This window comes from Salvelinus alpinus, chromosome 12, assembly GCF_045679555.1.
Source record: "Salvelinus alpinus chromosome 12, SLU_Salpinus.1, whole genome shotgun sequence".
NCBI classification, from domain to species: Eukaryota; Metazoa; Chordata; class Actinopteri; order Salmoniformes; family Salmonidae; genus Salvelinus; species Salvelinus alpinus.
The window spans coordinates 2,251,469-2,279,050 of NC_092097.1; the positions used below are offsets into that span (position 1 = coordinate 2,251,469).

The window sequence follows — 27,582 nt, forward strand, 5'->3', positions numbered from 1 at the left end:
GTGGCGAGTTCTAAGAAGAATCTTGGTGGTTCCAAACACCATTTAAGAATGATGGAGGCCAGTGTGTTCTTGGGGACCTTCAATGCTGCAGAAATTGTTTGGCACTCTTCCCCAGATCTGTGCCTCGACACAATCCTGTCTCGGAGCTCTACGGATAATTCCTTCGACCTTATGGCTTGTTTTTTACTATGACTCATTGTTAACTGTGAGACCTTGTATAGACAGGTGATGGAGACCACTGGGCTTTTTGAAACTTTCAACAATCTAGGAGTATTGGTTTTATATCCTTCCCCAGATATATGCCTTATCACATTATCTTGAAAATCTACTGACAATTACTTGGACTTCATGGTATAGTTTCTGCTCTGACATGTACTCTCAATTGTGGGACCTTATATAGACAGGTGTGTTTCTTCCTAAATCATGTCCAATCAATTGAATTCACCACAGGTGGACTCCAATCAAGTTGTAGAAACATCTCAGGGCTGATCAATGGAAACAAGATGCACCTGAGCTCAATTTTGAGTCTGATATTGTAGCAACGGGTCTGAATACTTATATAAATATGTTATTTCTCTTTTTAAATATTAATACATTTGCATACTTCCCGAATGCACTGTGTAGCCTAATAAGCAACCCATTCTAAAACACTGAGAAATATAGAAATTTCATCACCCTCCCCTGGACTAGATAAAAAAATACTAAACCCTCCCCTTGACTGAAATTGAAAAGGCATGACCCTACTCCATGTTCCATTATGTAAATATCAATTCGTCCCTAACCCTTACCTTAATTTAAGTTTTTCAGTAGAGAACTTAATCAAACAAATAAGTTGATCAACTATGACGTCAATATTGAAGATGTTTTATTGCCACATACACCAGATAGGGGCAGTGAAATGTGGTGTTTTACAGGGTCAAAGTTATTTGGCTATTGATTAGGCAGGCTAGGTTAGCTAGCTAATGTTTAACCACATAAAAATGATCAGTATCTTTGGTTTAACCAAGAGCATTGTAGCTAGCTTGCTATTTCAATGAGGGTTTAGTGGAGAAGGAGGACTTGGAAGACCAGCATTACTGGGGAAGTGTGGCAGAGGAGGGAGTGGCAGGGTGAGGAGAACAGACAGTAAAGGCTCTCACTGTGGAAGATACCCTTATTTGAGATGGGTTGAGGGAGAGCAAAGCGAGATTAAACTCCAAACTAAATAGCCAATATTGTAAACCACTAACTGCATACTTTGAGATACAGTCTATTTGAAATACATATTTGATTTCTTTAACTCTGGTAGTTTTTGTGCAATTACAATAAAAGAGAATGACCTCTAACCATATTCTCTCTCTCTCTCCATGCAGGCCTACTTTCACTATGTGGTGGGGAAGTTGTTCTCTGCTCAGCTGACAGCGATAGGACATACAGGAGTCCACTCTGTTCCAAGCACTTCTCTCTGCATAGCACTCTGGGTACTTCGTGCAGGTAACCATGACTTCTATCATCACCCCTGTAACCAGTGTTGTAGCGCTATCATTTTTTATAATTTCCTTAATCAAAGTTTGTTATCCTCCAATTGCAATGTCTGCCTATGCCCACACATATTTTCTAAAGAAAATGTTGTATTTGTAATGCACTCAAACAAGAAGTCAGGCTTAGGTGACCTAATTTCAAAATAGGCCATCATCACTGTCAATCGTGAATGATAATTCTTCATTACTGGTGAAACGTCCAAACTGCATCTCCATGCTAATCATGTTTGCACTGTTTGCAATGGTTTTACTGCAGGTACAGTAGGCAGTTCAATGTATTGTGTAGCTTACACACTGTATCATAAATACACTTTGATTTCATCAGCTTGAACACATCAGCTTGAACACATCGTTTGTATCATAAATACACTTTGATTTCATCAGCTTGAACACATCGTTACAATATACCCTATTACAGAATAAAAGAAAACAGAGGGGTGAACTAGCAATTCATATAATTGACTTGCATATTTTAAACATGCTATCAAATCAATTGTGCAAGTAGTAAACATAAATGACTATGTAGAATCGCAGGAAATTCGTTTTAGAACAGCCATCAAAATCAAGCTTTTGTTGTGGTGTACTCATGCAACTCAAACTATAACCTAAATGCATGATTACCTCCAACTTGGCCCGATTCCCATTTACAATTGCACACCCTGACATACCAAGTGTAAGAACTGACACTGGAGATGAGAAGCAGGTACGGAGAGTGAACATTTAATTTACACAGACATGGAACAGGACAGGAACAGCGTCAGAGCCGGGAAAAACAAAGACATACGACAATCAATGCCGAAGCGGGGAACAGAGCTGGGGAACAGACAGATATAGGGAAGGAAATAACACTAAGTGGTTGAGTCCATGTGAGTGCAATGAATCGCTAATGCGCGTGACGAGGGGATCAGGTGTGTGTAATGATGGTGGCAGGAGTGCGTAGTACTGGGCAGCCTGGCGCCCTCGAGCGCCAGGGAGGGAGAGCGGGAGCAGGCATGACACCAAGCTAGAACGGGGCCTGCATTTCAACTAATAGCCAATGTAGGCTAAATATCCCAAGCAGGTCTACAGCCACTCTGGTTTGGGCGTCCTCAGCAGAACGGTGTCGCCTGGTCACATGTCTTTCTGGGTTCCACTGCGCAAGAGGGGGTCCATGGTGTCCTATGAACATCAAGGCAGACGAGTGATTTTTTAAAGATTTTTTCAACATTCTAATTGGCCAAAGTGATCAAGCCTCCGACGGGCCTCCGCAGTGCACACACACTTAGCCTACAGTTCTTCATCAATCTCGCCACCATCAGAGAGAAGACAAGGTAATTAAATATATATATTTTTAGAATGTATCAGAATGAATTTTCCAGAAAAAGTTTTACAAATTGGAAAATTATTTTCAAATTGGAAAAGAATGAGGTAGCGCCACACCTCCGCGCTCGGGCAGCATTAGACCCCTGCCCGTAACTTAATCATTAGTGGTACTGAGAGTTCCTCTAATTGCTTTGACGTTGTATGGAGGCATTGTTCAATACAGAGCCATACTGACTGACGAGTGGCATGGTTTGGTATAGCTCGGCTCAGTCCCACATAGTATGTTATCACTTATTTTGCGAAAGGATTATCAATAGTTGCCTCATTTGATACAGGAGCAGTCATACAATTGACTGTTACCTTGAATACAAAGCAAACTTTTCAACTGCAATTGAATGCTGCATATGACATTTCCTGACATCGCATTTTTACTCTCTCTCTCTCACTGCAGTTGTTCTCAGGAGACGGGTCAGTGTGTGTGTAGAGAACATATGTCTGACAAGGTGGATTCAGGCTGCTACTTCATCGCCCTGGACCAATACACCTACAAGGCGGGGGATGCCAAGTTAGGACCTGTGAGTCACCTTTGATCTTGACGTAATGTTCTTCCAACGGTTTTGGGGTCATGGGGTGTTCCCAAACTCATCTTGTGCCTTACAAAACTCAGCACACACACTACCGTTCAAAAGTTTGGGGTCACTTAGAAATGTCCTTGTTTTTGAAAGAAAAACTATTTTTTGGTCCATTAAAATAGCATAAAATTGATCAGAAATACAGTGTAGACATTGTTAATGTTGTAAATGACTATTGTAGCTGGAAACGGCTGATTTTTTATGGAATATCTACACAGGCGTACAGAGGCCCATTATCAGCAACCATCACTCCTGTGTTCCAATGGCACGTTGTGTTAGCTAGACCCAGCTAACTTTAGTAAGTAGATTCCACTCAAGGTATAATATAGCTAATTCATTTATTTCCCAATTACTTTGCTTATATATCAAGTTGAAGCTGGTTTTACCAAGTCGTTTGGTGCTTACGAGAAAGCTGGCTAGCAAGCTAAACAGACGGCTCTGAAGCACATCTGTTTGACGTCATGTACCCAAGAAGACTCAACCAATCACACGACACAACACTGGACTGGCCAAGGGAAAGGATTTGTTAGTTCATCCATCACACCAGTGAAAGTGACCAACCTAATGTTTCTAGACACGCACCCACCTCGAAGCCCCCTCCCCGCTAGCCTGAAATCCAATCCAGAAAAAATATAAATTGAAACCCAAAGGTGTCAAGACAAGTGACTGTTGTTGGTTGACAATGATGATTGTAAATGGTTTTACACATTTGAACCACGTTTCCTTGCATACAGATCTACATTTGTGTATGCATGAATTAATTTTTGATCTGCAGCAATAATGTTCTGCTCGCCCAAAGTCACACAGTCCGCTCCCCGAACATCCTCTGTTCTCTCAACCAAATCACTTTGTTCTCAACTGGTCTGTGCGCTCGCGGCACTCATCCTCTGTTCGCGTGACCCATCCTCTGCGCTCTCGACTCAGTGTTTGCTTTCTCAATGATGTTTCATCTTGCTCGACAGTGCCATCTCATGCGCAATGGACTTTAGAGGCTGATTTGACGAGATAGTCCCTTGACAGATAACAGCATTCACAGCGGAAGCCAGACGAGAGCTCACAAACACTGGGATCAAAGGCAGAGAATGTAGAAAGTTCAAGATACAAATGAATGGCTCAGTACTGCAGCCTTCAAGACACAGAGAGTGCAAGAGAGAGAAAGAGAGAAAAGAGGGAAAGAGAAAACGGTCCTCATGAAACATGATTAAAACATGTTGCTTTGCCACTCTTGGAAGAGAGAGCGCCCCTGGTTACAGCTTGGCTTTTGTGATTCCCTCTGTGTTCAAAACCGACGATAATACAAAGAGGCGGATGCTTGTTCAAGAATGTTCAGCCAGTAACATTTTTCCTTTCATTCAAGTTCTTACTATGTGCAGAGTAGTTCAATAGTTCCATTCTGGTGTGTATATATACAAGCTATTTGCTATAATTTCTTAGCCCATGTTAGCTATGGGTTCAGGAGTCAACCCTAATTAGGAAATGTGTAAATAATAAATTAATGAATAAGGCAAGAATGTATAAAAAAAAATTATAGCTAAATACTCAGAGTTCAGATTCCTTTACAGCTAGGCTGGCTATCTATAGAGTACATGGTTGTACTAATTATGGGTTCAGCAGTGAAGAAACCCTAATGTATTTGTTGGCGTTATTATTATTATTCCAGTTCCGCAAAAAGTTTGTGAAAATATGTAAATTCCTGTGAGATGGTAAGTCCTAGGTGGGTGCAACCTTGCTTGGGTCACACCCTCTCATGCGATGCCAAGCCAATTGGCCATATGCTGGTGCTTTAGCAAGCAAATGTTGAAAGCTCACACCCCTCACCCTGTGTCGTGAAATTCGGTACATAGGTCCCTCTCCTCACAAGGAACACATTTCCCTGAAGGAACCATGAAGTCCGCCACTTAGAATTTTGTAAAAACTCTTAAACACTACTTTGGTACTGAATGACCGATCTGTACAAAATTTGATACATGGCATCAATACATCTATTGACCAAAGTCTCTCAAGGTAATATTTTCCAGGGCAGTATCTCAAACAACAAACATTCACGTGGTCTGGCACATAATAACATAGAAATCCGACACGGATATTCGTATTCGGATATATAACACTGTCAAGACTCAACATACGCAAGGACATTCAGATCGACCACCTGGTGGTGCTACAATGGGCACATGTTTATATCTCTTGATCAGTTTGACTCAGATTGATGAAAGTTGGCACACATGCTCAGGGATTTGACTCTAGCTATCCTGTAAAGTGTGGTTCAGTGTGGCTGCATGGTGGCACTGTTTCAAGGGAAAAAACATGAATGCAAGTTAATTGACGGCCATATTGTTTCAGCTAATCTTGAAATATATTGGGTTTGAATATGTGTATCCATAGATGCTATATACCAAATTTGGTGCTGATCAATCCAGTGATTCTGGAAAAGAAGACATTTAACTTAGTGAACATCATTAAAAAAAATCTAAGATTTTGAGTTCTGATATTTGGCAAGTGTGGTAAACAGTACAATAGTAGCTCGTCCTAGTTGGTCCAAATTGTGTCCAATTTGTCATGATGGTGGCACGGTAGGCCCACAGCTGAACACCGGCATTGCTGCTTGCAGCTATCTTTCAACTTGTTCTTGTCCACAGAATTTTTACTGCCTCAGCCCCAGGTACCTATCCAATTATTTAAGACTCTGATATTGACTGTTTCAAATTTAAGTGTCTATCAGGTAAGAACACCTTTCTATATACCAGCGCGGATGAGTGGAACAAACTAAAGCAACAACTTAAAGCTATACTGAGCAGAACTTATTTTATAAACAATGTCAAAAGCTGGCTGATGACTGAACCATTTTCATATCTGTATCTATGTAATACATCTATGTCTGTACCGCAATGAAAATAAGTAATTCACTTTATTGTGTTATCCCTGTCAAGTTTTTAAAATGTATGAACCGTGTGTATGCATTTTTGTCAAATAAACGGTCAAATAAAAACAATCAAAATCAATCAATCAACCCCAGATCCATGACTCATGAAATAATGGGCATCTCTGGCAACACCTGTGTTTGAGCGTTTAGAAACAAAGATTTCAGTGTCATGTTCATCAGGCACCAAAGAAAGCAGAACTAAACAGGGCCCCTCCCTACCTGGACTTCAGTAATGCTTGTGTTTCTGCTGCATGACATAATGAACACGACCCAGGCCTGTATGCAAGTGTGTTGCAGTCCGATGGCTCACTCTGGCTAGTGTTTATCTATCCATCGTTTCCTGTCCGATAATGAGAGCAAGTGGGAGTGAGGTGAATAATTGCACACCTGCGGCAAAACGTTCAACTTCCCTTTTACTTTGCGGTCAGGGGATTGCTGTTTTTTTTTTTTAAGAAAAATAAAATGCCCTTAATGCAATCCCTCTCATCTCCAATCTGTAGTTTTTTGCGCATATTAATATTCTTGAAAAAGAGAAAGAGAAAGTGAAGAGGGAGAACTCCCACACTCTCGTCCCCTGGTAGACGGTGGTGATGCGATGTGATAAGATAGAGGCAGGGGTGTGGGAGGGAGAGAGGGTCCCTGTACGCAGAGAAATGAAAACCCATAGGGCAGAGGAAGCATTGCCTCCCCCACAGCCTCATCATCACACACACACGTGCAAGGACACACGCATAAAGACACATGGACGAATGCATAAACACACAGTGGCGGTTCTAGACCATTTCAACTGGGGGGGCCAAGCTGGGGCCAGTTGTACTGTTAGAGGGACCAGTTACATTAGACGTTATTGTTGTCATCGTTTTCTTCACTGCATTGCAGGCATTAGCAGGCAAAAGACCATGTTCATAATCATCATCGTTGCCACTGTCTAATAACGGATGTAAAAAAAAGAACGATAGCAAAAATGTGTTATGTAAAAATAATTTCATACTCCACATTTAGGGGGGGCACAAGGGGTTCCAAAATTGTTGTCACAGGGGCACTGGCCCACACTGCCCCCCCCCCCCCCAGAACCGCCACTGTAAATACACACGCTTGCGTGTGGACATACACAGACAACACACACAAGCACAAACATACACACACGCATGCACACACATAAACGAACACAGACAGAGGCTCATGTTCAGAGCAATACATACACAGACAGACATGCTCACATACAGTACATACTTGCAAAAACAACTCTTCAACCAAACCTTTGAAAATGTACATTAGAAGACAGACGCTGATTGTGAGTGCTCCTGGATGCTAGTGCATTTATGTAGTTCCTGTGAGTAGGTACTCCATGGGTGCTCTCTGACCTTTTGTTAATCAACAGATACCTTTTACTGTGGGGCCATTAACCAGCCCTAGTTTTGGCCAGCGTCCCAAATGGCACCCTATTCTCTATATAGTGTACTACTTTTGACCAAAGCCCTATTGGTCCTGCACTCTATAGGGAATAGGTTGCCATTTGAGACACAACCTGGGATGAGGTTGCCTTGTCTTTTTACATATTTTCTCCCAAAAATTAACTGCTAACAAACTGCATTGAAATTCTTACACAACAGAAGGGGCAGCGCTGCCTTATGCGAGCTGTTCTCTGCATCCCAAATAACACCGTAATCCCTTTATAGTGCACTACTTTTTACCAGAGTTCTATGGGAACACCTTATGGAAGTAAATCTAAGCAAAGACATGTATTCAATCCACTAATACTAAACATGTTGCATTTAACATAAAAACATCTCTATATTTTGTATTTTGATCATCGACAAGGTTTATTTGAGCTATGGCCAGCGCCATTTTAAATTGCCATAGTAACGAGTGACGCCCGTGTGTCACTGGCAGGAATCAGCACGTCGTCTGTGGAATTGAGTTTTCACGCGGAGAGTGAATCGAAGAGAGTGTTAGGTGCGGACAACGAAGAAGGCAACAACAAGTAGTAATTCAAACATGAACTGTATAGCGGGAGGCTGTATGAATTGGCTCAAAAAAAATTCCTCTGTGAACTACCAGCTAGATTGTGCTCACGACAAATCAGTATATAACCGAGTCCTGCCCCTCTACGCCACAGATGGAGCTGACGGAGAGTGAGATCAGTGAAGGCCAGAACTCGCTGTATGAACCTGAGAGCTCAGAATCACAATCATCACAGTGCGAGTCAAGATATACTATCGATCACTTTGGGGGAGTGGGATGGTGCTCCGAAAATGGAGAAGGAACAGGCCATTCAACAGCGAATTCAAAGATACACCCATCCATAAAGGGAATCGAAGTGGAAATGTTTTACCATAGATTTTTTTACCCTTTTCAATGGATGTGCTACCTTGTCCCGGTCCTGCTGTTTCGACTCTCTCTCTCAACCTATGAATGCTCAGCTATGAAAAGCCAACTGACATTTGCGCCTGAGGTGTTGAATTGTTGCACCCTCTATAACCACTGTGGTTATTATTTTGATGTAAAAAGGACTTTTGTAAAATACAATTGATTGATTGATTGTTTGCTGTGCTGGATGCTGTGTATTCACTAACTGTCTGAGTGATGTAACATTTTTATAGTATCTGTAACATATTTTGGTGTGTCATTATTCTTAAATAACAAAGTGTCTCCCTGCTCCTTTTTCGGGTAAAAAACTGAGGGATGGGGCTGGAGAAATGTAACCACTCTCAAATTCACAGACAGAGCTATAGATGCAAAGACTGACCATCAATGATATCAAAATTGTAATCATGTGTCTATGATCTGTTTCCACTACCATGTACCCAGTTCGCTTTGGATAAAGGTGTCTGCTAAATGGTATATATTATTAAAGTCTACTTTGACAACTAGCTGCCCAGTGTAGTTACCATTACTTTCCAATAGATGGCAGCCAAGGCTAGTTGAAGTCACTACTCTAGAGTCAGGGACATGGGATTAGTGCGCACTGAAAGTAGTTTATCTGGTTACGCTTGAACCTGTTAAAGTGGACAAGCTCACTAATACTATTTTTACATAAGGCGCAGGCATTTGGTCTATGTCTTAGGCTAGGCTAGATTTACTAAATTAACTGGTTTTATTCAAACGTTTCTTCAATTCCTTCGCTTCTGGCTATGCGCGCCTTATGGAAGAAACGACAAACGCAGGAATGAGACGCCGTACACCTCGTCCAATTCCCATGTGCCCATAGGGTAAACTGGCGATAAACTGCCAGCCTGTACGCGCTGCAAACAAAATCATAAGAAAAGTTAGTCTGATACCGAAACTAAATCACAATGTATTTATAATGAGCACCCCCCATTATTGGTTAGAATGAGATTTAATGAATCATGATGCTGGCTGCGATTCAAACTCTGGTCGTCTGTCAAAAGGTAAATGTGTTACCATTGTGCCAAACAGCGCTGGTGATAAACATCGTTATAGGATACTAATTATATATATTGAGCCACTACTGATATTAACCTTAAACAATGTATAATCAAGCTAAATTTCACCAATTATTTAACTGGCATATCGGCTGCTGACTGGTCGAGTAACCTCTTCTGCCAGGAAGTCCTTCATAAGGATTAGTGACACGTCCAATAAATACGTCCCCATCCAGACAGACTGACAGGAACCTCTGACTGCCACCATCCTCATGGGATTTTGTGCTGTATCGCCACCATCTCTCTACAAGACACACACTCATACTCTAGCCATTATTTGGCAGCATCCCCACTCACACTAGTTTGTGTTCGTCTAAGCCGACCCTCTAGCTGAGTTGTTTCAGGCGGTATATCTGTGTTGTTACTGCTACGAGAACAAACTCTTTGATCTGGGGCAACGATCGGCTCAAACACGAACGGCTTCAGTAGGTTTATTGGCTCCCTAAAACGAATATTATTTCATTCTCTGTAATAAACTCATTCTCTGACTCGGAGCTACTCTGTAAATTCAGCCATCTTTTGGGAGTTCCAAAATGTGCCCTCCTCCCAGTGACGCAACAATGTCAACATGGTGATTTACAGGTACAGCTAGCTGGCGTTCTAAATCATAGTGTTTCCATTCCCCTTTAAAAGTAGTGCACTATAAGGGGAATAGGGTGCCATTTGGGTTGCGCCCATTGTTAGCATACAATGTCACACACAGAGAAGGGGGTAGAGGGCTCTATCTCAAACCAATGTGCTAGCGATTGAGGTCGGGTCCCTTTATGACGGCGACCAAATGTCCAAATGCTTTTGACTTTGATTCAATTAGTCCTCTCCTTTATGTTCTTTATGTGTCTCTAGATGTCCATGTTAAGTGATCCGTTCCCCTGTTTGTTTACGTGGGCAAATCCATGTGTGTGTTTGTGTGTGTGTGTGGTTTGTGCCAGTGAGGGCTGTCTCCCTCTCTCAGTGCATCTGTCAGGATGTGAGTAATAGGCCGATTATGCTGACAAACACACACACAGGTGGCCGCTATAGCCTTTAATCAGTCCCCAGATATCTCTCTCTCCCTCCCTCCCTTCCTCTCTCCCTCTTTCTCTGCCTCTCTTTAGTCCTGTCTCCTTCTCATTCTCTTTCACATGCTATCTATTACACACACACACTCACGCACATACAAATGCATGCCCGCGCACACACACACACACGCAGGTTCACAACCCCCACACAACCGTTGAACAAGTCATAAACGATACTGAAGCACATAATGACAGAACACAAATGAAAACATTTGTTTGTGTGTGGCACCATTTGAAATGAGTTGGGGGTCTTCTTCACCATAATAGAAAGCACTGAATGTACGTCTCTTAAGATATTCTCCGCCCGCAGTCACGATCCACTAGCCACAAGTCATGTTCGGGAATGCATGCCAATTTATTGACTTTCCCCATCGACTGTATGAAAAAATACGACCTTTATATTTCATAAGCAAGCATGGACACATAGGCAGCGAGTAAAATATAAGTGCCAAAAGATTGCCAACTTAATTTGCAATGGGATAGGTGCTGAAATTGTGAGGCAAATCAGGTTAGAGGGGGAAGCGATAACAAAAAGGTGTTATAAAATATCCCCGGTGATGGATGACCCTTTAAATAACAGGCTCAATTGCTGGCTTCATCAGTGCAGGCACAGTGAGTGAGGGAAAAAGGCAATGCATCTCATGTTAAAGACAGGAAAAGGGAAGCTACTGGAGTCCTACAGCAAAGAAGTTGAATAGAACCTTCACAACCTTAACATTAACAAAGCTCTAAGATTCTTCCTTTTCTACACTAAAAATGTTGGCCCTTATGTACCAAGAAGAGGAAGAAACACCTAATTTACTTAATTACCATAACAGTACGAGTATCAGTAAAGTATTGTATTACAGAGCCTTAGGAATGGCTTTCTCTAGAAGACCTGTCTATAGATGTAGACACAATAATCGACTACCCACAGCATAGTGTTGCCGGAAGGCTGACTTGTTACATGAAAGGGAAAGTTAATACAAGTGGGACTAGACAACTATCAGGGCTCCAGACTATTTAGTCGCATTTTGCGACCCTTTAACTTGGCTGTGCGAGTTACATTTTGAATTGGTCGCACTGGTGCAAGCTACACATTCTATCTGGTCACCTCAATCCAATTGTCCCATTTTTGGGGGGGGGGGGGAATCATGAATTTGTTAAACAGTAAAGTGTATTATCCTCAATATTCCTTTAATAAAAGTGTCTGCACTGCCGCTGTGCCTGCCTGGGGCTGCTATAATGAGCGAGCTTCTCACACTGTCTCTCCCCCTCATGTGCCCATCATGATTGTATAACATTTCAAAATTCAATTGCGGGGGGGGGGAAACAAATTGTGGGGGAAAGAATTCTCCACAATAAAGAGAGGAGGGTCTCTGCTTTCTGTATGTATAATATAATGTATTTCTCAGCAATCATTATTGAGCTCAAAGCACACTGTTTTACAATCAAGTTATCTGATATGGCTTTGAAATACAGAGCGTGTGAAATCTGCCATCGTACGGTAGATTAATACATGGCTACTAGCAGTAGGTGTTCAATGTGTTTTGAGTTTCCACTTCCTCAGGTGGTGAATTAGCACCAATTGAATTAGGCCTATGTAATATTTTATAAAATACACTATATTTTCAGAATACGCTAAAATCTCAGGATATGAAATGAATAGGAAGAAGAAGAAGAACTCATTTTTTTATTTTAACATTTGTATTTTGTATTTCTACCTTTGCTTATTCGATCTGGTCGCTAACATATGCCTATGACTTGGCAGCGCATTCTTGTTTCAAAAACATTGAATCTGTGCTTCAGAACCAAAAGGTTGTGTGTCTTGACTGTTGACCAATGACCAGTCATCGTCATTAGCGCGCAAAGGCAGGCGCACATATTCAGATTAGTGACCGGAAAGCGCTTGTTTCATTTTCTCAGGTTGTGTCTGGCAAAAACAGAGTAGCCTACTTACAGTACGTTAATATTATCCATGGAAAGTACTGTTTAGCAATCTGCTACGGACGCTATCTGGTGATTTCATTGATCATTTTCATATTTCAGATAGGCCTAGTGTGGTTGGGTTATAATGATATACCTCAGTGGTGGTACTGGCAATATGTTTAAAGATAGCTGTAACATTGCACTACCTCAATACTTAGGGAATGAAGGTTTAACATATTCTGGCGAATTAATTATGATATTTGTGAGGAAGAAAAAGGCTACAGACGGATCATGTTTCCCATCTGATCCTGCACCCTCCACCTCCGCTGCTTACAGTTAGGCCATACCATCCTGCTTGCTCTGGAATCCAGAGGAGTGGTAATGCGACATGATATCCCTACTCGATATCGACGGCTAACATGAATGACTTCCAGATCAAAATGCAGGTGTAAAACAAAGTTTATTTATGTATCTTGCGTTTTTAAATTGCATCACTGTTTTTGGCTGTAATGACATTTGCGCAGTGATTGTGCGCATGTGCGTGTGTGGGGCTCGCAAGCTTTGAAACATTCCTTTTTGGGGGACCCAAAAAAAGTTTGAAAACCAGTGAGCTGACGAGCAGATTGCTGATTTGCTGTACAGCTATAGGATCGGGTGCAGCACAAACGTCAAATTGGAGTGAGAGACGATTGCCATAAATTAATATTCCCCAAAAAACTTTTGGGTGATCAAGAAAATTAACCATTTACTTTGCAAGCTCACCAGCAATGGGGCATCAAGCAACAAGTATTAGCATAGGCCTATTGGTCTTTTAGCATGTCAAAATTGCTTGAAATGTATAATTTACTTGAATTTGGAATTTGTTGTCAACATTAATTATTACATTTTTTTGTGTTGTAGAGAAAATAATGAAAGGGGCTGTCTTGTAGCCACAATAAATAAACAAAGATTAGTAGTAGTTGAAAAAAGTAATTGCCTGTCTAGATTTATTTTACTTGACTTGAGGCTTGAAAAAGCTTTTGACCCGACTTGACCTGACTTGCTCTTACTGTAGAATGCACGACTTGGGCTTGACTCAAGACTTGACCCAATCTTTTTGGGACTCGACTTGAGACTTGAACCTTGTGACATGAGACGTGTTTGTGACTGGGTCCCATGTCTGCTAGAGACCCTTTTGAGTTAATTTTACATTCACATCTGAGTCATTTAGCAGGCACTCTTATCCAGAGAAACTTATCGTACTTTAAAAAAAAGGCTGAACCAGCTATGTATAGGTAAATAGGTATGTCTGCAGTAATATTGATAGTTCCATGCTTTTCACTCTCAGGAGAAAATGAAAAATAATTGGAGGAGTGATTTGGCATTAGGAATATGACTATGGGCATATTTAATTGTATTATGCTACATAACTTAACTTATGTGTCACTTTTGTGCCACCTTCAAATTTAAATACTTTACTGGACTTAAGATGCAATGCCGAGTAATAACAAATCATATTCCACGACGAGTCGAGCATTGATCAATAGGATTGGGTGGAAGTCCGTTTAATATTTCAGAGAATACTAATGATGTTTTTAAATGTGATTTTCAATAAATATTTGATGTGTTTCCCTTATTCTAAAGAGGGAAAGTGCAAATTAGATGTCATCATATCATTCAAACAGAGATGTGAGCTAGTGGTAATGCATATGTGGCAAGGAATCAAATCAACTCAAACAGATCGCAAACAACAATAGGATTGCTTTAAGGCAGAAATGCAACTGGATTATGTCTGGTCGAAGTGTAAAACGTCTTGTAAAAGTGCAAACTGACGATATTGGACAGTTCCTGGCCACAATGACGCGACCTCATGTCAAAAACCACACTTAGAATTCCCTGCAATGTTGATAAAACCGTACTAACCATTCTTACCTCATACTCTTCCTTGAAGCCGTAGCCCTGGCCACACTTCATCTGGGTGATGTGCTGGAGGAGGTCGGCTACACGGATGGCTGGCTGGAACTGGCCTGCTTGGTAGGACATCTCTACTGACTCACAGCCCCCGTATGGGTACGTCTGGATGGTCAACGATGGCTGAGCCAACTCACTATGGCTGCTGTCTGTGGACCAAGGAGAACACACTCAGTATTCACTTACTCTGTGACATTTGGGTTAGCATTGAACCACATAGCGGTCACTCTGTGTAAGAATGATTCAATGGAACTCATTTTAATATAATGAAATCTCTTGTTTTCATTAAATGTTGTTCTCCCAAACATATTGACTGTAGTACTCGCGCTGCCAAAACACTCGACCACTGTTAGTCCAACTTCTGGTATGCCAAGAAGGCCCTCCCCCGCCACCCTTTCGGCAAATCTGACCACGACCACATTTTGCTTCTCCCTTCCTATGGGCAGAAACTCAAATAGGAAGTACCCGTGCTAAGGACTATTCAACGCTGGTCTGACCAATCGGAATCCACGCTTCAAGATTGTTTTGATCACGCGGACTGGGATATGTTCCGGGTAGCTTCCGAGAATAATATTGATGAATACACTGTTTCAGTGACTAAGTTTATCAGTATAGGCAAATTTTGAACCCACTGTGGCTATTAAAACCTACCCTAAACAGAAACCGTGGATAGATGGGAGCATTCGCGCAAAACTGAAAGCGCGAACCACCGCATTTAACCATGGCAAGGTGATTGGGAATATGGCAGAATACAAACAGTGTAGTTGTTCCCTCCACAAGGCAATCAAACAGGCAAAACATCAGTATAGAGACAAAGTGGAGTCACAATTCAACGGCTCAGACACGAGACATATGTGGCAGGATCTACAGACAATCACCGACTACAAAAGAAAAACCAGCCACGTCGTGGACACCGACGTCTTGCTTCCAGACAAGCTAAACACTTTCTTTGCCCACTTTGAGGATAACACAATGCCACCGAAGCGGCCCGATACAGTGGCCTCTCCTTCTCTGTGGCCAATGTGAGTAAGACATTTCAGCGTGTTAACCCTCGCAAGGCTGCCGGCCCAGACGGCCTCCCTAGCCGCGTCCTTAGAGAATGCACAGACCAGCTGGCTGGTGTGTTTACGGACATATTCAATCTCTTCCTATCCCAGTCTGCTGTCCCCACATGCTTCAAGATGGCCACCATTGTTCCTGTACCCAAGAAAGCAAAGGTAATTGAACTAAATTACTATTGCCCCGTAGCACTCCTGTCATCATGAAGTGCCTTGGGAGACTAGTCAAGGATCATATCACTCAACCTTACCTGTCACCCTAGACCCACTAGACCCCTCACCCTAGACCCACTTCAATTTGCGTACCGCCCCAATAGATCCACAGATTATGATGTCGCCATCACACTGCATACTGCCCTATCCCATATAGACAAGAGGAATACATATGTAAGAATGTTGTTCATTGACTATAGCTCAGCATTCAACACCATAGTACCCTACACGCTCATCATTAAGCTCGAGGCCCCGTCCGCAACCACAGGGCTCTCCAGAGGGTGGTGCAGTATATACATAGACTTAAAATCACTGGCCAGTTTAATAAATGGAACACTAGTCACTTTAGTAATGTCTACATATCTTGCATTACCCATCTCATATGTATATACTGTATCCTATACCATTCTACTGTATCTTATTCTATGCCACTCTGACATTGCTCGTCCATATATTTATACATTCTTAAATCCATTCCTTTACTTAGATTTGTGTGTATTGGGTATATGTTGTGTAATTGTTACATATTACTGCACCGTCGGAGCTAGAAGCACAAGCATTTCGCTACACCCACAATAACATCTGCTAAACAGGTTTATGTGACCAATACAATTTGATTTGATTTGATTTCAGTGGAGACCTCACTAGCTCTCTGCAGGTCTTGAAAAACTTTAAAAGCATGAGATCTTCAAACTCTTACAGTTGGCTCTCCACAGACCCTGTTCCTAGACAACAGCCTTCCTTTATCTCTATCTCGCTGCTACTCGGTCATTAATGATGATATTCAAAGTTAAATGGATAATCCAAGAGACACTTTGCTTTACTACTTGAAATACATTCTTGTAATTGAGTCTTCCTAAGATTAAGATTGGTGAGATTGAAGTAGTACATGGCTTCTAATGAGTCCATTAAGAAGAGGAATCAGGAGATGAGTGGCAGAGAAACTCTCCATATTACAAGCATTAAATACATAAAGTACCATTGCAAATGTGGTAGGCTAATATCACCCGTGTTTTATTAATATGGCTATTAATTTTGACTGGCTCTAAGGAGGCGCAAGTGTCAAATTCACGTTAGTTTTCAATTTCGTTATGTCAAAACTGGCACACTGGCATTTTCCAGCCCTAATTTACCTGTCTAAGATCAGCTTGCTTGCACTGAGGTGGGAGGGGTGGCAATATTTGAGGTGTGTCCTTAAAAACAAGCGCAAAAGTGACTGAGTCTGAGGCCGAGTCTTCTCTTGTCTCTACTCCTCCCGTTACGGGGTCTGAGACGCCGAAGCTTCTCACCATTAGCTCTGACAAATTGAAAACCCTAGTCATTGGCTACTCCATTACCCGCAGTATTAGACTTAAAACAAATCACCCATCGATCAAACACTGTTTACCAGGGGGCAGGGCTACCGACGTTAAGGCTAATCTGAAGATGGTGCTGGCTAAAGCTAAAACTGGCGAGTGTAGAGAGTATAGAGATATTGTTATCCACATCGGCACCAACGATGTTAGGATGAAACAGTCAGAGGTCACCAAGCGCAACATAGCTTCAGCGTGTAAATCAGCTAGAAAGATGTGTCGGCATCGAGTAATTGTCTCTGGCCCCCTCACAGTTAGGGGGAGTGATGAGCTCTACAGCAGAGTCTCACAACTCAATTGCTGGTTGAAAACTGTTTTCTGCCCCTCCCAAAAGATAGAATTTGTAGATAATTGGCCCTCTTTCTGGGACTCACCCACAAACAGGACCAAGCCTGGCCTGCTGAGGAGTGACGGACTCCATCCTAGCTGGAGGGATGCTCTCATCTTATCTACCAACATAGACAGGGCTCTAACTCCTCTAGCTCCACAATGAAATAGGGTGCAGGCCAGGCAGCAGGCTGTTAGCCAGCCTGCCAGCTTAGTGGAGTCTGCCACTAGCATAGTCAGTGTAGTCAGCTCAGCTATCCCCATTGAGACTGTGTCTGTGCCTCGACCTAGCTTGGGCAAAACTAAACATGGCGGTGTTCGCCTTAGCAATCTCACTAGGATAAAGACCTCCTCCATTCCTGCCATTATTGAAAGAGATCGTGATACCTCACATCTCAAAATAGGGCTACTTAATGTTAGATCCCTCACTTCAAAGGCAGTTATAGTCAATGAACTAATCACTGATCATAACCTTGATGTGATTGGCCTGACTGAAACATGGCTTAAGCCTGATGAATTTACTGTGTTAAATGAGGCCTCACCTCCTGGTTACACTAGTGACCATATCCCCCGTGCACCCCGCAAAGGCGGAAGTGTTGCTAACATTTACGATAGCAAATTTCAATTTACAAAATAAAAAAATACGTTTTCGTCTTTTGAGCTTCTAGTCATGAAATCTATGCAGCCTACTCACTTTTTATAGCTACTGTTTACAGGCCTCCTGGGCCATATACAGCGTACCTCACTGAGTTCCCTGAATTCCTATCGGACCTTGTAGTCATAGCAGATAATATTCTAATTTTTGGTGATTTTAATATTCACATGGAAAAGTCCACAGACCCACTCCAAAAGGTTTTCATCATCGACTCAGTGGGTTTTGTCCAACATGTCTCTGGACCTACTCACTGCCACAGTCATACACTGGACCTAGTTTTGTCCCATGGAATAAATGTTGTAGATCTTAATGTTTTTCCTCATAATCCTGGACTATCGGACCACCATTTTATTACGTTTGCAATCGCAACAAATAATCTGCTCAGACCCCAACCAAGGAGCCTCAAAAGTGATGCCCTTCCAGACTCCTTCTGCCTACCCAAGGACGTCAGAGGACAAAAATCAGTTAATCACCTAACTGAGGAACTCAATTTAACCTTGCGCAATACCCTAGATGCAGTTGCACCCCTAAAAACGAAAAACATTTCTCATAAGAAACTAGCTCCCTGGTATACAGAAAATACCCGAGCTCTGAAGCAAGCTTCCAGAAAATTGGAACGGAAATGGCGCCACACCAAACTGGAAGTCTTCCGATTAGCTTGGAAAGGCAGTACCGTGCAGTATCGAAGAGCCCTCACTGCTGCTCGATCATCCTATTTTTCCAACTTAATTGAGGAAAATAAGAACAATCCAAAATGTATTTTTGATACTGTCGCAAAGCTAACTAAAAAGCAGCATTCCCCAAGTGAGGATGGCTTTCACTTCAGCAGTAATAAATTCATGAACTTCTTTGAGGAAAAGATCATGATCATTAGAAAGCAAATTACGGACTCCTCTTTAAATCTGCGTATTCCTCCAAAGCTCAGCTGTCCTGAGTCTGCACAACTCTGCCAGGACCTAGGATCAAGAGAGACACTTAAGTGTTTTAGTACTATATCTCTTGACACAATGATGAAAATAATCATGGCCTCTAAACCTTCAAGCTGCATACTGGACCCTATTCCAACTAAACTACTTAAAGAGCTGCTTCATGTGCTTGGCCCTCCTATGTTGAACATAATAAACGGCTCTCTATCCACCGGATGTGTACCAAACTCACTAAAAGTGGCAGTAATAAAGCCTCTCTTGAAAAAGCCAAACCTTGACCCAGAAAATATAAAAAACTATCGGCCTGTATCGAATCTTCCATTCCTCTCAAAATTTTTAGAAAAAGCTGTTGCGCAGCAACTCACTGCCTTCCTGAAGACAATGTATACAGTCTGGTTTTAGACCCCATCATAGCACTGAGACTGCACTTGTGAAGGTGGTAAATGACCTTTTAATGGTGTCAGACCGAGGGTCTGCATCTGTCCTCGTGCTACTAGACCTTAGTGCTGCCTTTGATACCATCGATCACCACATTCTTTTGGAGAGATTGGAAACCCAAATTGGTCTACACGGACAAGTTCTGGCCTGGTTTAGATCTTATCTGTCGGAAAGATATCAGTTTGTCTCTGTGAATGGTTTGTCATCTGACAAATCAACTGTACATTTCGGTGTTCCTCAAGGTTCCTGTCACGACTCCGACCAAGGCAGGCTCTCCTTCCCGTTCGGGTGGCGCTCGGCGGTCATCTTCACCGGCCTATTAGCTGCCACTGATCCTTTTCTCCCCCTCCTTATGTGTTCATTGGTTACACCTGTTTTGTGTCTGTTCTTAATTAGTTGGGCTTTATCAGTCAGCCGGCCCGCCCGTTTCTTTGTGCGGGATTGTTTGTTGTAAGCTTGGTGTTTGTTAGTCTGACGTTACGTGTTTGTGTATGTTGGAGTACATTTCTGAACTGTTATCGTTCCCCGTGTCTGGGGCAGTTTATTGTGAGCACCCAGTGTCAAGTGGGGTGGCCGTTGTTTCTCCGTGGTTCATTAAATGAACGTTATCATTGAATCCTCTGTCTTCCTGCGCCTGACTTCGCACTCCGACACCCAGTCCTCACAGTTCCGTTTTAGGACCACTATTGTTTTCACTATATATTTTACCTCTTGGGGATGTCATTCGAAAACATAATGTTAACTTTCACTGCTATGCGGATGACACACAGCTGTACATTTCAATGAAACATGGTGAAGCCCCAAAATTGCCCTCGCTAGAAGCCTGTGTTTCAGACATAAGGAAGTGGATGGCTGAAAACGTTCTACTTTTAAACTCGGACAAAACAGAGATGCTTGTTCTAGGTCCCAAGAAACAAAGAGATCTTCTGTTGAATCTGACAATTAATCTTGATGGTTGTAAAGTTGTCTCAAATAAAACTGTGAAGGACCTCGGCGTTACTCTGGACCCTGATCTCTCTTTTGACGAATATATCAAGACTGTTTCAAGGACAGCTTTTTTCCATCTACGTAACATTGCAAAAATCAGAAATTTTCTGTCCAAAAATTTGGCAGAAAAGTTGGTCCATGCTTTTGTTGCTTTTAGGTTGGACTACTGCAATGCTCTACTTTCCGGCTACCCGGATAAAGCACTAAATAAACTTCAGTTAGTGCTAAATACGGCTGCTAGAATCCTGACTAGAACCAAAAGATTTGATCATATTACTCCAGTGCTAGCCTCCCTACACTGGCTTCCTGTTAAGGCAAGGGCTGATTTCAAGGTTTTACTGTTAACCTACAAAGCGTTACATGGGCTTGCTCCTACCTATCTTTCCGAGTTGGTCCTGCCGTACATACCTACACGTACGCTACAGTCACAAGACGCAGGCCTCCTAATTGTCCCTAGAATTTCTAAGCAAACAGCTGGAGGCAGGGCTTTCTCCTATAGAGCTCCATTTTTATGGAATGGTCTGCCTACCCACGTGAGAGACGCAGACTCGGTCTCAACCTTTAAGTCTTTACTGAAGACTTATCTCTTCAGTAGGTCATATGATTGAGTGTAGTCTGGCCCAGGAGTGTGAAGGTGAACGGAAAGGCTCTGGAGCAACGAACCGCCCTTGCTGTCTCTGCCTGCCCGGTTCCCCTCTCTCCACTGGGATTCTCTGCCTCTAACCCTATTACAGGGGCTGAGTAACTGGCTTACTGGTGCTCTTTCATGCCGTCCCTAGGAGGGGTGCGTCACTTGAGTGGGTTGAGTCACCAACGTGATCCTCCTGTCTGGGTTGGCGCCCCCCCCTTGGTTTGTGCCGTGGCGGAGATCTTTGTGGGCTATACTCGGCCTTGTCTCAGGATGGTTGGTGGTTGAAGTTGAAGATATCCCTCTAGTGGGGTGGGGGCTGTGCTTTGGCAAAGTGGGTGGGAATATCCTTCCTGTTTGGCCCTGTCCGGGGGTATCATCGGATGGGGCCACAGTGTCTTCTGACCCCTCCTGTCTCAACCTCCAGTATTTATGCTGCAGTAGTTTATGTGTCGGGGGGCTAGGGTCAGTTTGTTATATCTGGAGTACTTCTCCTGTCTTATCCGGTGTCCTGTGTGAATTTAAGTATGCTCTCTCTAATTCTCTCCTTCTCTCTTTCTTTCTCTCTCTCTCTCGGAGGACCTGAGCCCTAGGACCATGCGTCAGGACTACCTGGCATGATGACTCCTTGCTGTCCCCAGTCCACCTGGCCTTGCTGCTGCTCCAGTTTCAACTGTTCTGCCTGCGGCTATGGAACCCTGACCTGTTCACCGGACGTGCTACCTGTCCCAGACCTGCTGTTTTCAACTCTCTAGAGACCGCAGGAGCGGTAGAGATACTCTTAATGATCGGCTATGAAAAGCCAACTGACATTTACTCCTGAGATGCACCCTCGATAACTACTGTGATTATTATTATTTGACCATGCTGGTCATTTATGAACATTTGAACATCTTGGCCATGTTCTGTTATAATCTCCACACGGCACAGCCAGAAGAGGACTGGCCACCCCTCATAGCCTGGTTCCTCTCTAGGTTTCTTCCTAGGTTTTGGCCTTTCTAGGGAGTTTTTCCTAGCCACCGTGCTTCTACACCTGCATTGCTTGCTGTTTTAGGCTGGGTTTCTCTACAGCACTTTGAGATATGAGATATCAGCTGATGTACAAAGGGCTATATAAATACATTTGATTTGATTTGATTTTGAATTTCATGCAGCGCTTTTGGTAAGTTTTAAGACCCGCAGGTCTTAAAAGTAATGCAGTTGATAATAGCTTGGATTTTGAGAGTGGACGCGCAGCCTATTCAGCCATGGCACACATTGCCCATGGAAGGAGAGATGTGCCTTTTGTACGGGTGAATTTCATATTATGATTTTTTATTTTTTGAACCTTTATTTAACTAGGCAAGTCAGTTAAGAACAAATTCTTATTTATAATGACGGCCTAGGAACAACTGCCTTGTTCAGGGGCAGAACGACAGATTTTTACCTTGTCAGCTCGGGGATTCGATCTAGCAACCTTTCGGTTACTGGCCTAATGCTCTAACCACTAGGCTACCTGCCATCCCAAAAGAAACATAAAAAACTATTAAAAACTAAGCATATCGTACCCTCCCCTTGATCAAGGCTGGTTTAGCTGTCATGTTTTGTCTTTGATCATGTCTTGTCCCTGTGCTTCCCTCTGCTGGTCTTATTAGGTTCTTTCTCTTTCTCTCTCTCTATCGTTCCGTTCCTGCTCCCAGCTGTTTCTCATTCTCCCTACGACCTCATTTACTCTTTCACACCTGTCCCCTGTTTTGCCCTCTGATTAGAGTCCCTATTTCTTCCTCTGTTTTCCGCTCCTGTCCTTGTCGGATTCTTGTTTGATGTTTGCTGTTCCTGTGTCCTTGTTTCGCCCTGTCGTGTTCTTTGCCTTCTTCAGATGCTGCGTGTGAGCAGGTGTCTATGTCAGCTACGGCCAGTGCCTTCCCGAAGCGACCTGCAGTCTGTGGTCGCGTCTCCAGGCGTTCCTCTCTATTGACGAGAGGATTTCAGTTTCCTGTTTTGGATTACCATTGATTATATCCAGGAGAATCATTATTTGTTTAATACTGGAATAAAGACTCTGTTACTATTACGTCGCTTTTGGGTCCTCATTCATCAGCATAACAGAAGAATCCGACCAAGATGGACCCAGCGACTATGGATTCTCTCAACACTGCCGTCGAGTTCCAGGGAGCAATGCTCGGCAGACACGAGCAGGAATTGTTTGCTGCTCGTCATGCCGTTGAGACCCTGGCCGCTCAGGTCTCCGATCTCTCTGGACAGTTTCAGAGTCTTCGTCTCGTGCCACCAGCTACTTCCTGGTCTTCCGAGTCTCCGGAACCTAGGGTTAATAACCCACCATGTTACTCTGGGCAGCCCACTGAGTGTCGCTCCTTTCTCACCCAGTGTGATATTGTGTTCTCTCTCCAGCCCAACACGTACTCAAGAGAGAGAGCTCGGATCGCTTACGTCATATCACTCCTTACTGGTCGGGCTCGGGAGTGGGGCACAGCTATCTGGGAGGCAAGGGCTGAGTGTTCTAACGATTATCAGAACTTTAAAGAGGAGATGATACGGGTTTTTGATCGTTCAGTTTTTGGGAAGGAGGCTTCCAGGGCCCTGGCTTCCCTATGTCAAGGTGATCGATCCATAACGGATTACTCTATAGAGTTTCGCACTCTTGCTGCCTCCAGTGACTGGAACGAGCCGGCGTTGCTCGCTCGTTTTCTGGAGGGACTTCACGCTGAGGTTAAGGATGAGATTCTCTCCCGGGAGGTTCCTTCCAGCGTGGACTCTTTGATTGCACTCGCCATCCGCATAGAACGACGGATAGATCTTCGTCATCGAGCTCGTGGAAGAGAGCTCGCGTTAACGGTGCTTCCCCTCTCCGCATCTCAACCATCTCCTCCCACCGGCTCAGAGACTGAGCCCATGCAGCTGGGAGGTATTCGCATCTCGACTAAGGAGAGGGAACGGAGAATCACCAACCGCCATTGCCTCTATTGCGGTTCTGCTGGACATTTTGTCATGTCATGTCCAGTAAAAGCCAGAGCTCATCAGTAAGCGGAGGGCTACTGGTGAGCGCTACTACTCAGGTCTCTCCATCAAGATCCTGTACTACCTTGTCGGTCCATCTACGCTGGACCGGTTCGGCTGCTTCCTGCAGTGCCTTGATAGACTCAGGGGCTGAGGGTTGTTTTATGGACGAAGCATGGGCTCGGAAACATGACATTCCTCTCAGACAGTTAGGGAAGCCCACGCCCATGTTCGCCTTAGATGGTAGTCTTCTCCCCAGTATCAGATGTGAGACACTACCTTTAACCCTCACAGTATCTGGTAACCACAGTGAGACCATTTCCTTTTTGATTTTTCGTTCACCTTTTACACCTGTTGTTTTGGGTCATCCCTGGCTAGTATGTCATAATCCTTCTATTAATTGGTCTAGTAATTCTATCCTATCTTGGAACGTTTCTTGTCATGTGAAGTGTTTAATGTCTGCTATCCCTCCTGTGTCTTCTGTCCCCTCTACTCAGGAGGAACCTGGTGATTTGACAGGAGTGCCGGAGGAATATCATGATCTGCGCACGGTCTTCAGTCGGTCCAGAGCCAGCTCCCTTCCTCCTCACCGGTCGTATGATTGTTGTATTGATCTCCTTCCGGGGACCACTCCCCCTCGGGGTAGACTATACTCTCTGTCGGCTCCCGAACGTAAGGCTCTCGAGGATTATCTGTCTGTTTCTCTCGACGCCGGTACCGTGGTGCCTTCTTCCTCTCCCGCCGGAGCGGGATTTTTCTTTGTTAAGAAGAAGGACGGTACTCTGCGCCCCTGCGTGGATTATCGAGGGCTGAATGACATAACGGTTAAGAATCGTTATCCGCTTCCCCTTATGTCGTCAGCCTTCGAGATTTTGCAGGGAGCCAGGTGCTTTACTAAGTTGGACCTTCGTAACGCTTACCATCTCGTACGCATCAGAGAGGGGGACGAGTGGAAAACGGCGTTTAACACTCCGTTAGGGCATTTTGAATACCGGGTTCTGCCGTTCGGTCTCGCTAATGCTCCAGCTGTCTTTCAGGCATTAGTTAATGATGTACTGAGAGACATGCTGAACATTTTTGTTTTCGTTTACCTTGACGATATCCTGATTTTTTCACCGTCACTCGAGATTCATGTTCAGCACGTTCGACGTGTACTCCAGCGCCTTTTAGAGAATTGTCTCTACGTGAAGGCTGAGAAGTGCGCCTTTCATGTCTCCTCTGTCACTTTTCTCGGTTCTGTTATTTCCGCTGAAGGCATTCAGATGGATCCCGCTAAGGTCCAGGCTGTCAGCGATTGGCCCGTCCCTAAGTCACGTGTCGAGTTGCAGCGCTTTCTCGGTTTCGCTAATTTCTATCGGCGTTTCATTCGTAATTTCGGTCAAGTGGCTGCCCCTCTCACAGCTCTGACTTCTGTCAAGACTTGCTTTAAGTGGTCCGGTTCCGCCCAGGGAGCTTTTGATCTCCTCAAGAAGCGTTTTACATCCGCCCCTATCCTTGTTACTCCTGACGTCACTAAACAATTCATTGTCGAGGTTGACGCTTCAGAGGTGGGCGTGGGAGCCATTCTGTCTCAGCGCTTCCAGTCTGACGATAAGGTCCATCCTTGCGCTTACTTTTCTCATCGCCTGTCGCCATCGGAACGCAACTATGATGTGGGTAACCGCGAACTGCTCGCCATCCGCTTAGCCATAGGCGAATGGCGACAGTGGTTGGAGGGGGCGACCGTCCCTTTTGTCGTTTGGACTGACCATAAGAACCTTGAGTACATCCGTTCGGCCAAACGACTTAATGCACGTCAAGCTCGTTGGGCGTTGTTTTTCGCTCGTTTCGAGTTCGTGATTTCCTATCGTCCGGGAAATAAGAACACCAAGCCTGATGCCTTATCCCGTCTCTTTAGTTCTTCTGTGGCTTCTACCAACCCCGAGGGGATTCTCCCTGAAGGGCGTGTTGTCGGGTTGACTGTCTGGGGAATTGAGAGACAGGTAAAGCAAGCACTCACTCACACTGCGTCGCCGCGCGCTTGTCCTAGTAACCTTCTGTTCGTTCCTGTCTCTACTCGTCTGGCTGTTCTTCAGTGGGCTCACTCTGCCAAGTTAGCTGGCCACCCCGGCGTTCGGGGTACGCTTGCTTCTATTCGCCAGCGGTTTTGGTGGCCTACTCAGGAGCGGGACACGCGTCGTTTCGTGGCGGCTTGTTCGGACTGCGCGCAGACTAAGTCAGGTAACTCTCCTCCTGCCGGTCGTCTCAGACCGCTTCCCATTCCTTCTCGACCATGGTCTCACATCGCCTTAGACTTTATTACCGGTCTGCCTTCGTCTGCGGGGAAGACTGTGATTCTTACGGTTATCGATAGGTTCTCTAAGGCGGCACATTTCATTCCCCTCGCTAAGCTTCCTTCCGCTAAGGAGACGGCACAAATCATCATTGAGAATGTGTTCAGAATTCATGGCCTCCCGTTAGACGCCGTTTCAGACAGAGGTCCGCAATTCACGTCACAGTTTTGGAGGGAGTTCTGTCGTTTGATTGGTGCTTCCGTCAGTCTCTCTTCCGGGTTTCATCCCCAGTCTAACGGTCAAGCAGAAAGGGCCAATCAGTCGATTGGTCGCATTTTACGCAGCCTTTCGTTTCGAAACCCTGCGTCTTGGGCAGAACAGCTCCCCTGGGCTGAGTACGCTCACAACTCGCTTCCTTCGTCTGCTACCGGGCTGTCCCCGTTTCAGAGTAGTCTTGGCTACCAGCCTCCTCTGTTTTCGTCCCAGCTCGCCGAGTCCAGCGTTCCCTCCGCTCAGGCTTTTGTCCAACGTTGTGAGCGCACCTGGAGGAGGGTCAGGTCTGCACTTTGCCGTTACAGGGCGCAGACTGTGAGAGCCGCCAATAAACGTAGGATTAAGAGTCCTAGGTATTGTCGCGGTCAGAGAGTGTGGCTTTCCACTCGTAACCTTCCCCTTACGACAGCTTCTCGCAAGTTGACTCCGCGGTTCATTGGTCCGTTCCGTGTCTCTCAGGTCGTCAATCCTGTCGCTGTGCGACTGCTTCTTCCGCAACATCTTCGTCGCGTCCACCCTGTCTTCCATGTCTCCTGTGTCAAGCCTTTTCTTCGCGCCCCCGTTCGTCTTCCCTCCCCCCCCCCCGTCCTTGTCGAGGGCGCTCCTATTTACAAGGTACGGAAGATCATGGACATGCGTTCTCGGGGACGTGGTCACCAGTACTTAGTGGATTGGGAGGGTTACGGTCCTGAGGAGAGGAGTTGGGTTCCATCTCGGGA

General features: G+C 44.2%; 1 protein-coding gene and 1 long non-coding RNA gene across 10 annotated transcripts in view; one reads left to right on the forward strand and one right to left on the reverse strand.

Moving 5' to 3' along the window:
* Positions 1 to 27,582, reverse strand: part of LOC139535357 (receptor-type tyrosine-protein phosphatase T) — a 504,254-nt gene that overhangs the window by 83,580 nt on the left and 393,092 nt on the right. For 5 of the 8 annotated variants that reach the window (XM_071334697.1, XM_071334698.1, XM_071334692.1 and 2 more), the window contains one exon: positions 14,698 to 14,885. In XM_071334697.1, coding sequence (XP_071190798.1) covers positions 14,698 to 14,885 — 188 coding nt within the window. Of the gene's footprint in view, positions 1 to 14,688; positions 14,886 to 27,582 lie in introns of all 8 variants that reach the window. The other 3 variants (XM_071334695.1, XM_071334694.1, XM_071334693.1) reach the window with 1 other exon arrangement.
* On the forward strand, positions 1,006 to 22,888 carry LOC139535358 (uncharacterized). Of its 2 annotated transcripts, XR_011667106.1 has the most exons (4): positions 1,006 to 1,109; positions 1,353 to 1,473; positions 3,274 to 3,397; positions 21,900 to 22,888. It is a non-coding gene; the product is annotated as an uncharacterized lncRNA (long non-coding RNA). The 2 variants fall into 2 exon arrangements; XR_011667107.1 differs by lacking the exon at positions 3,274 to 3,397.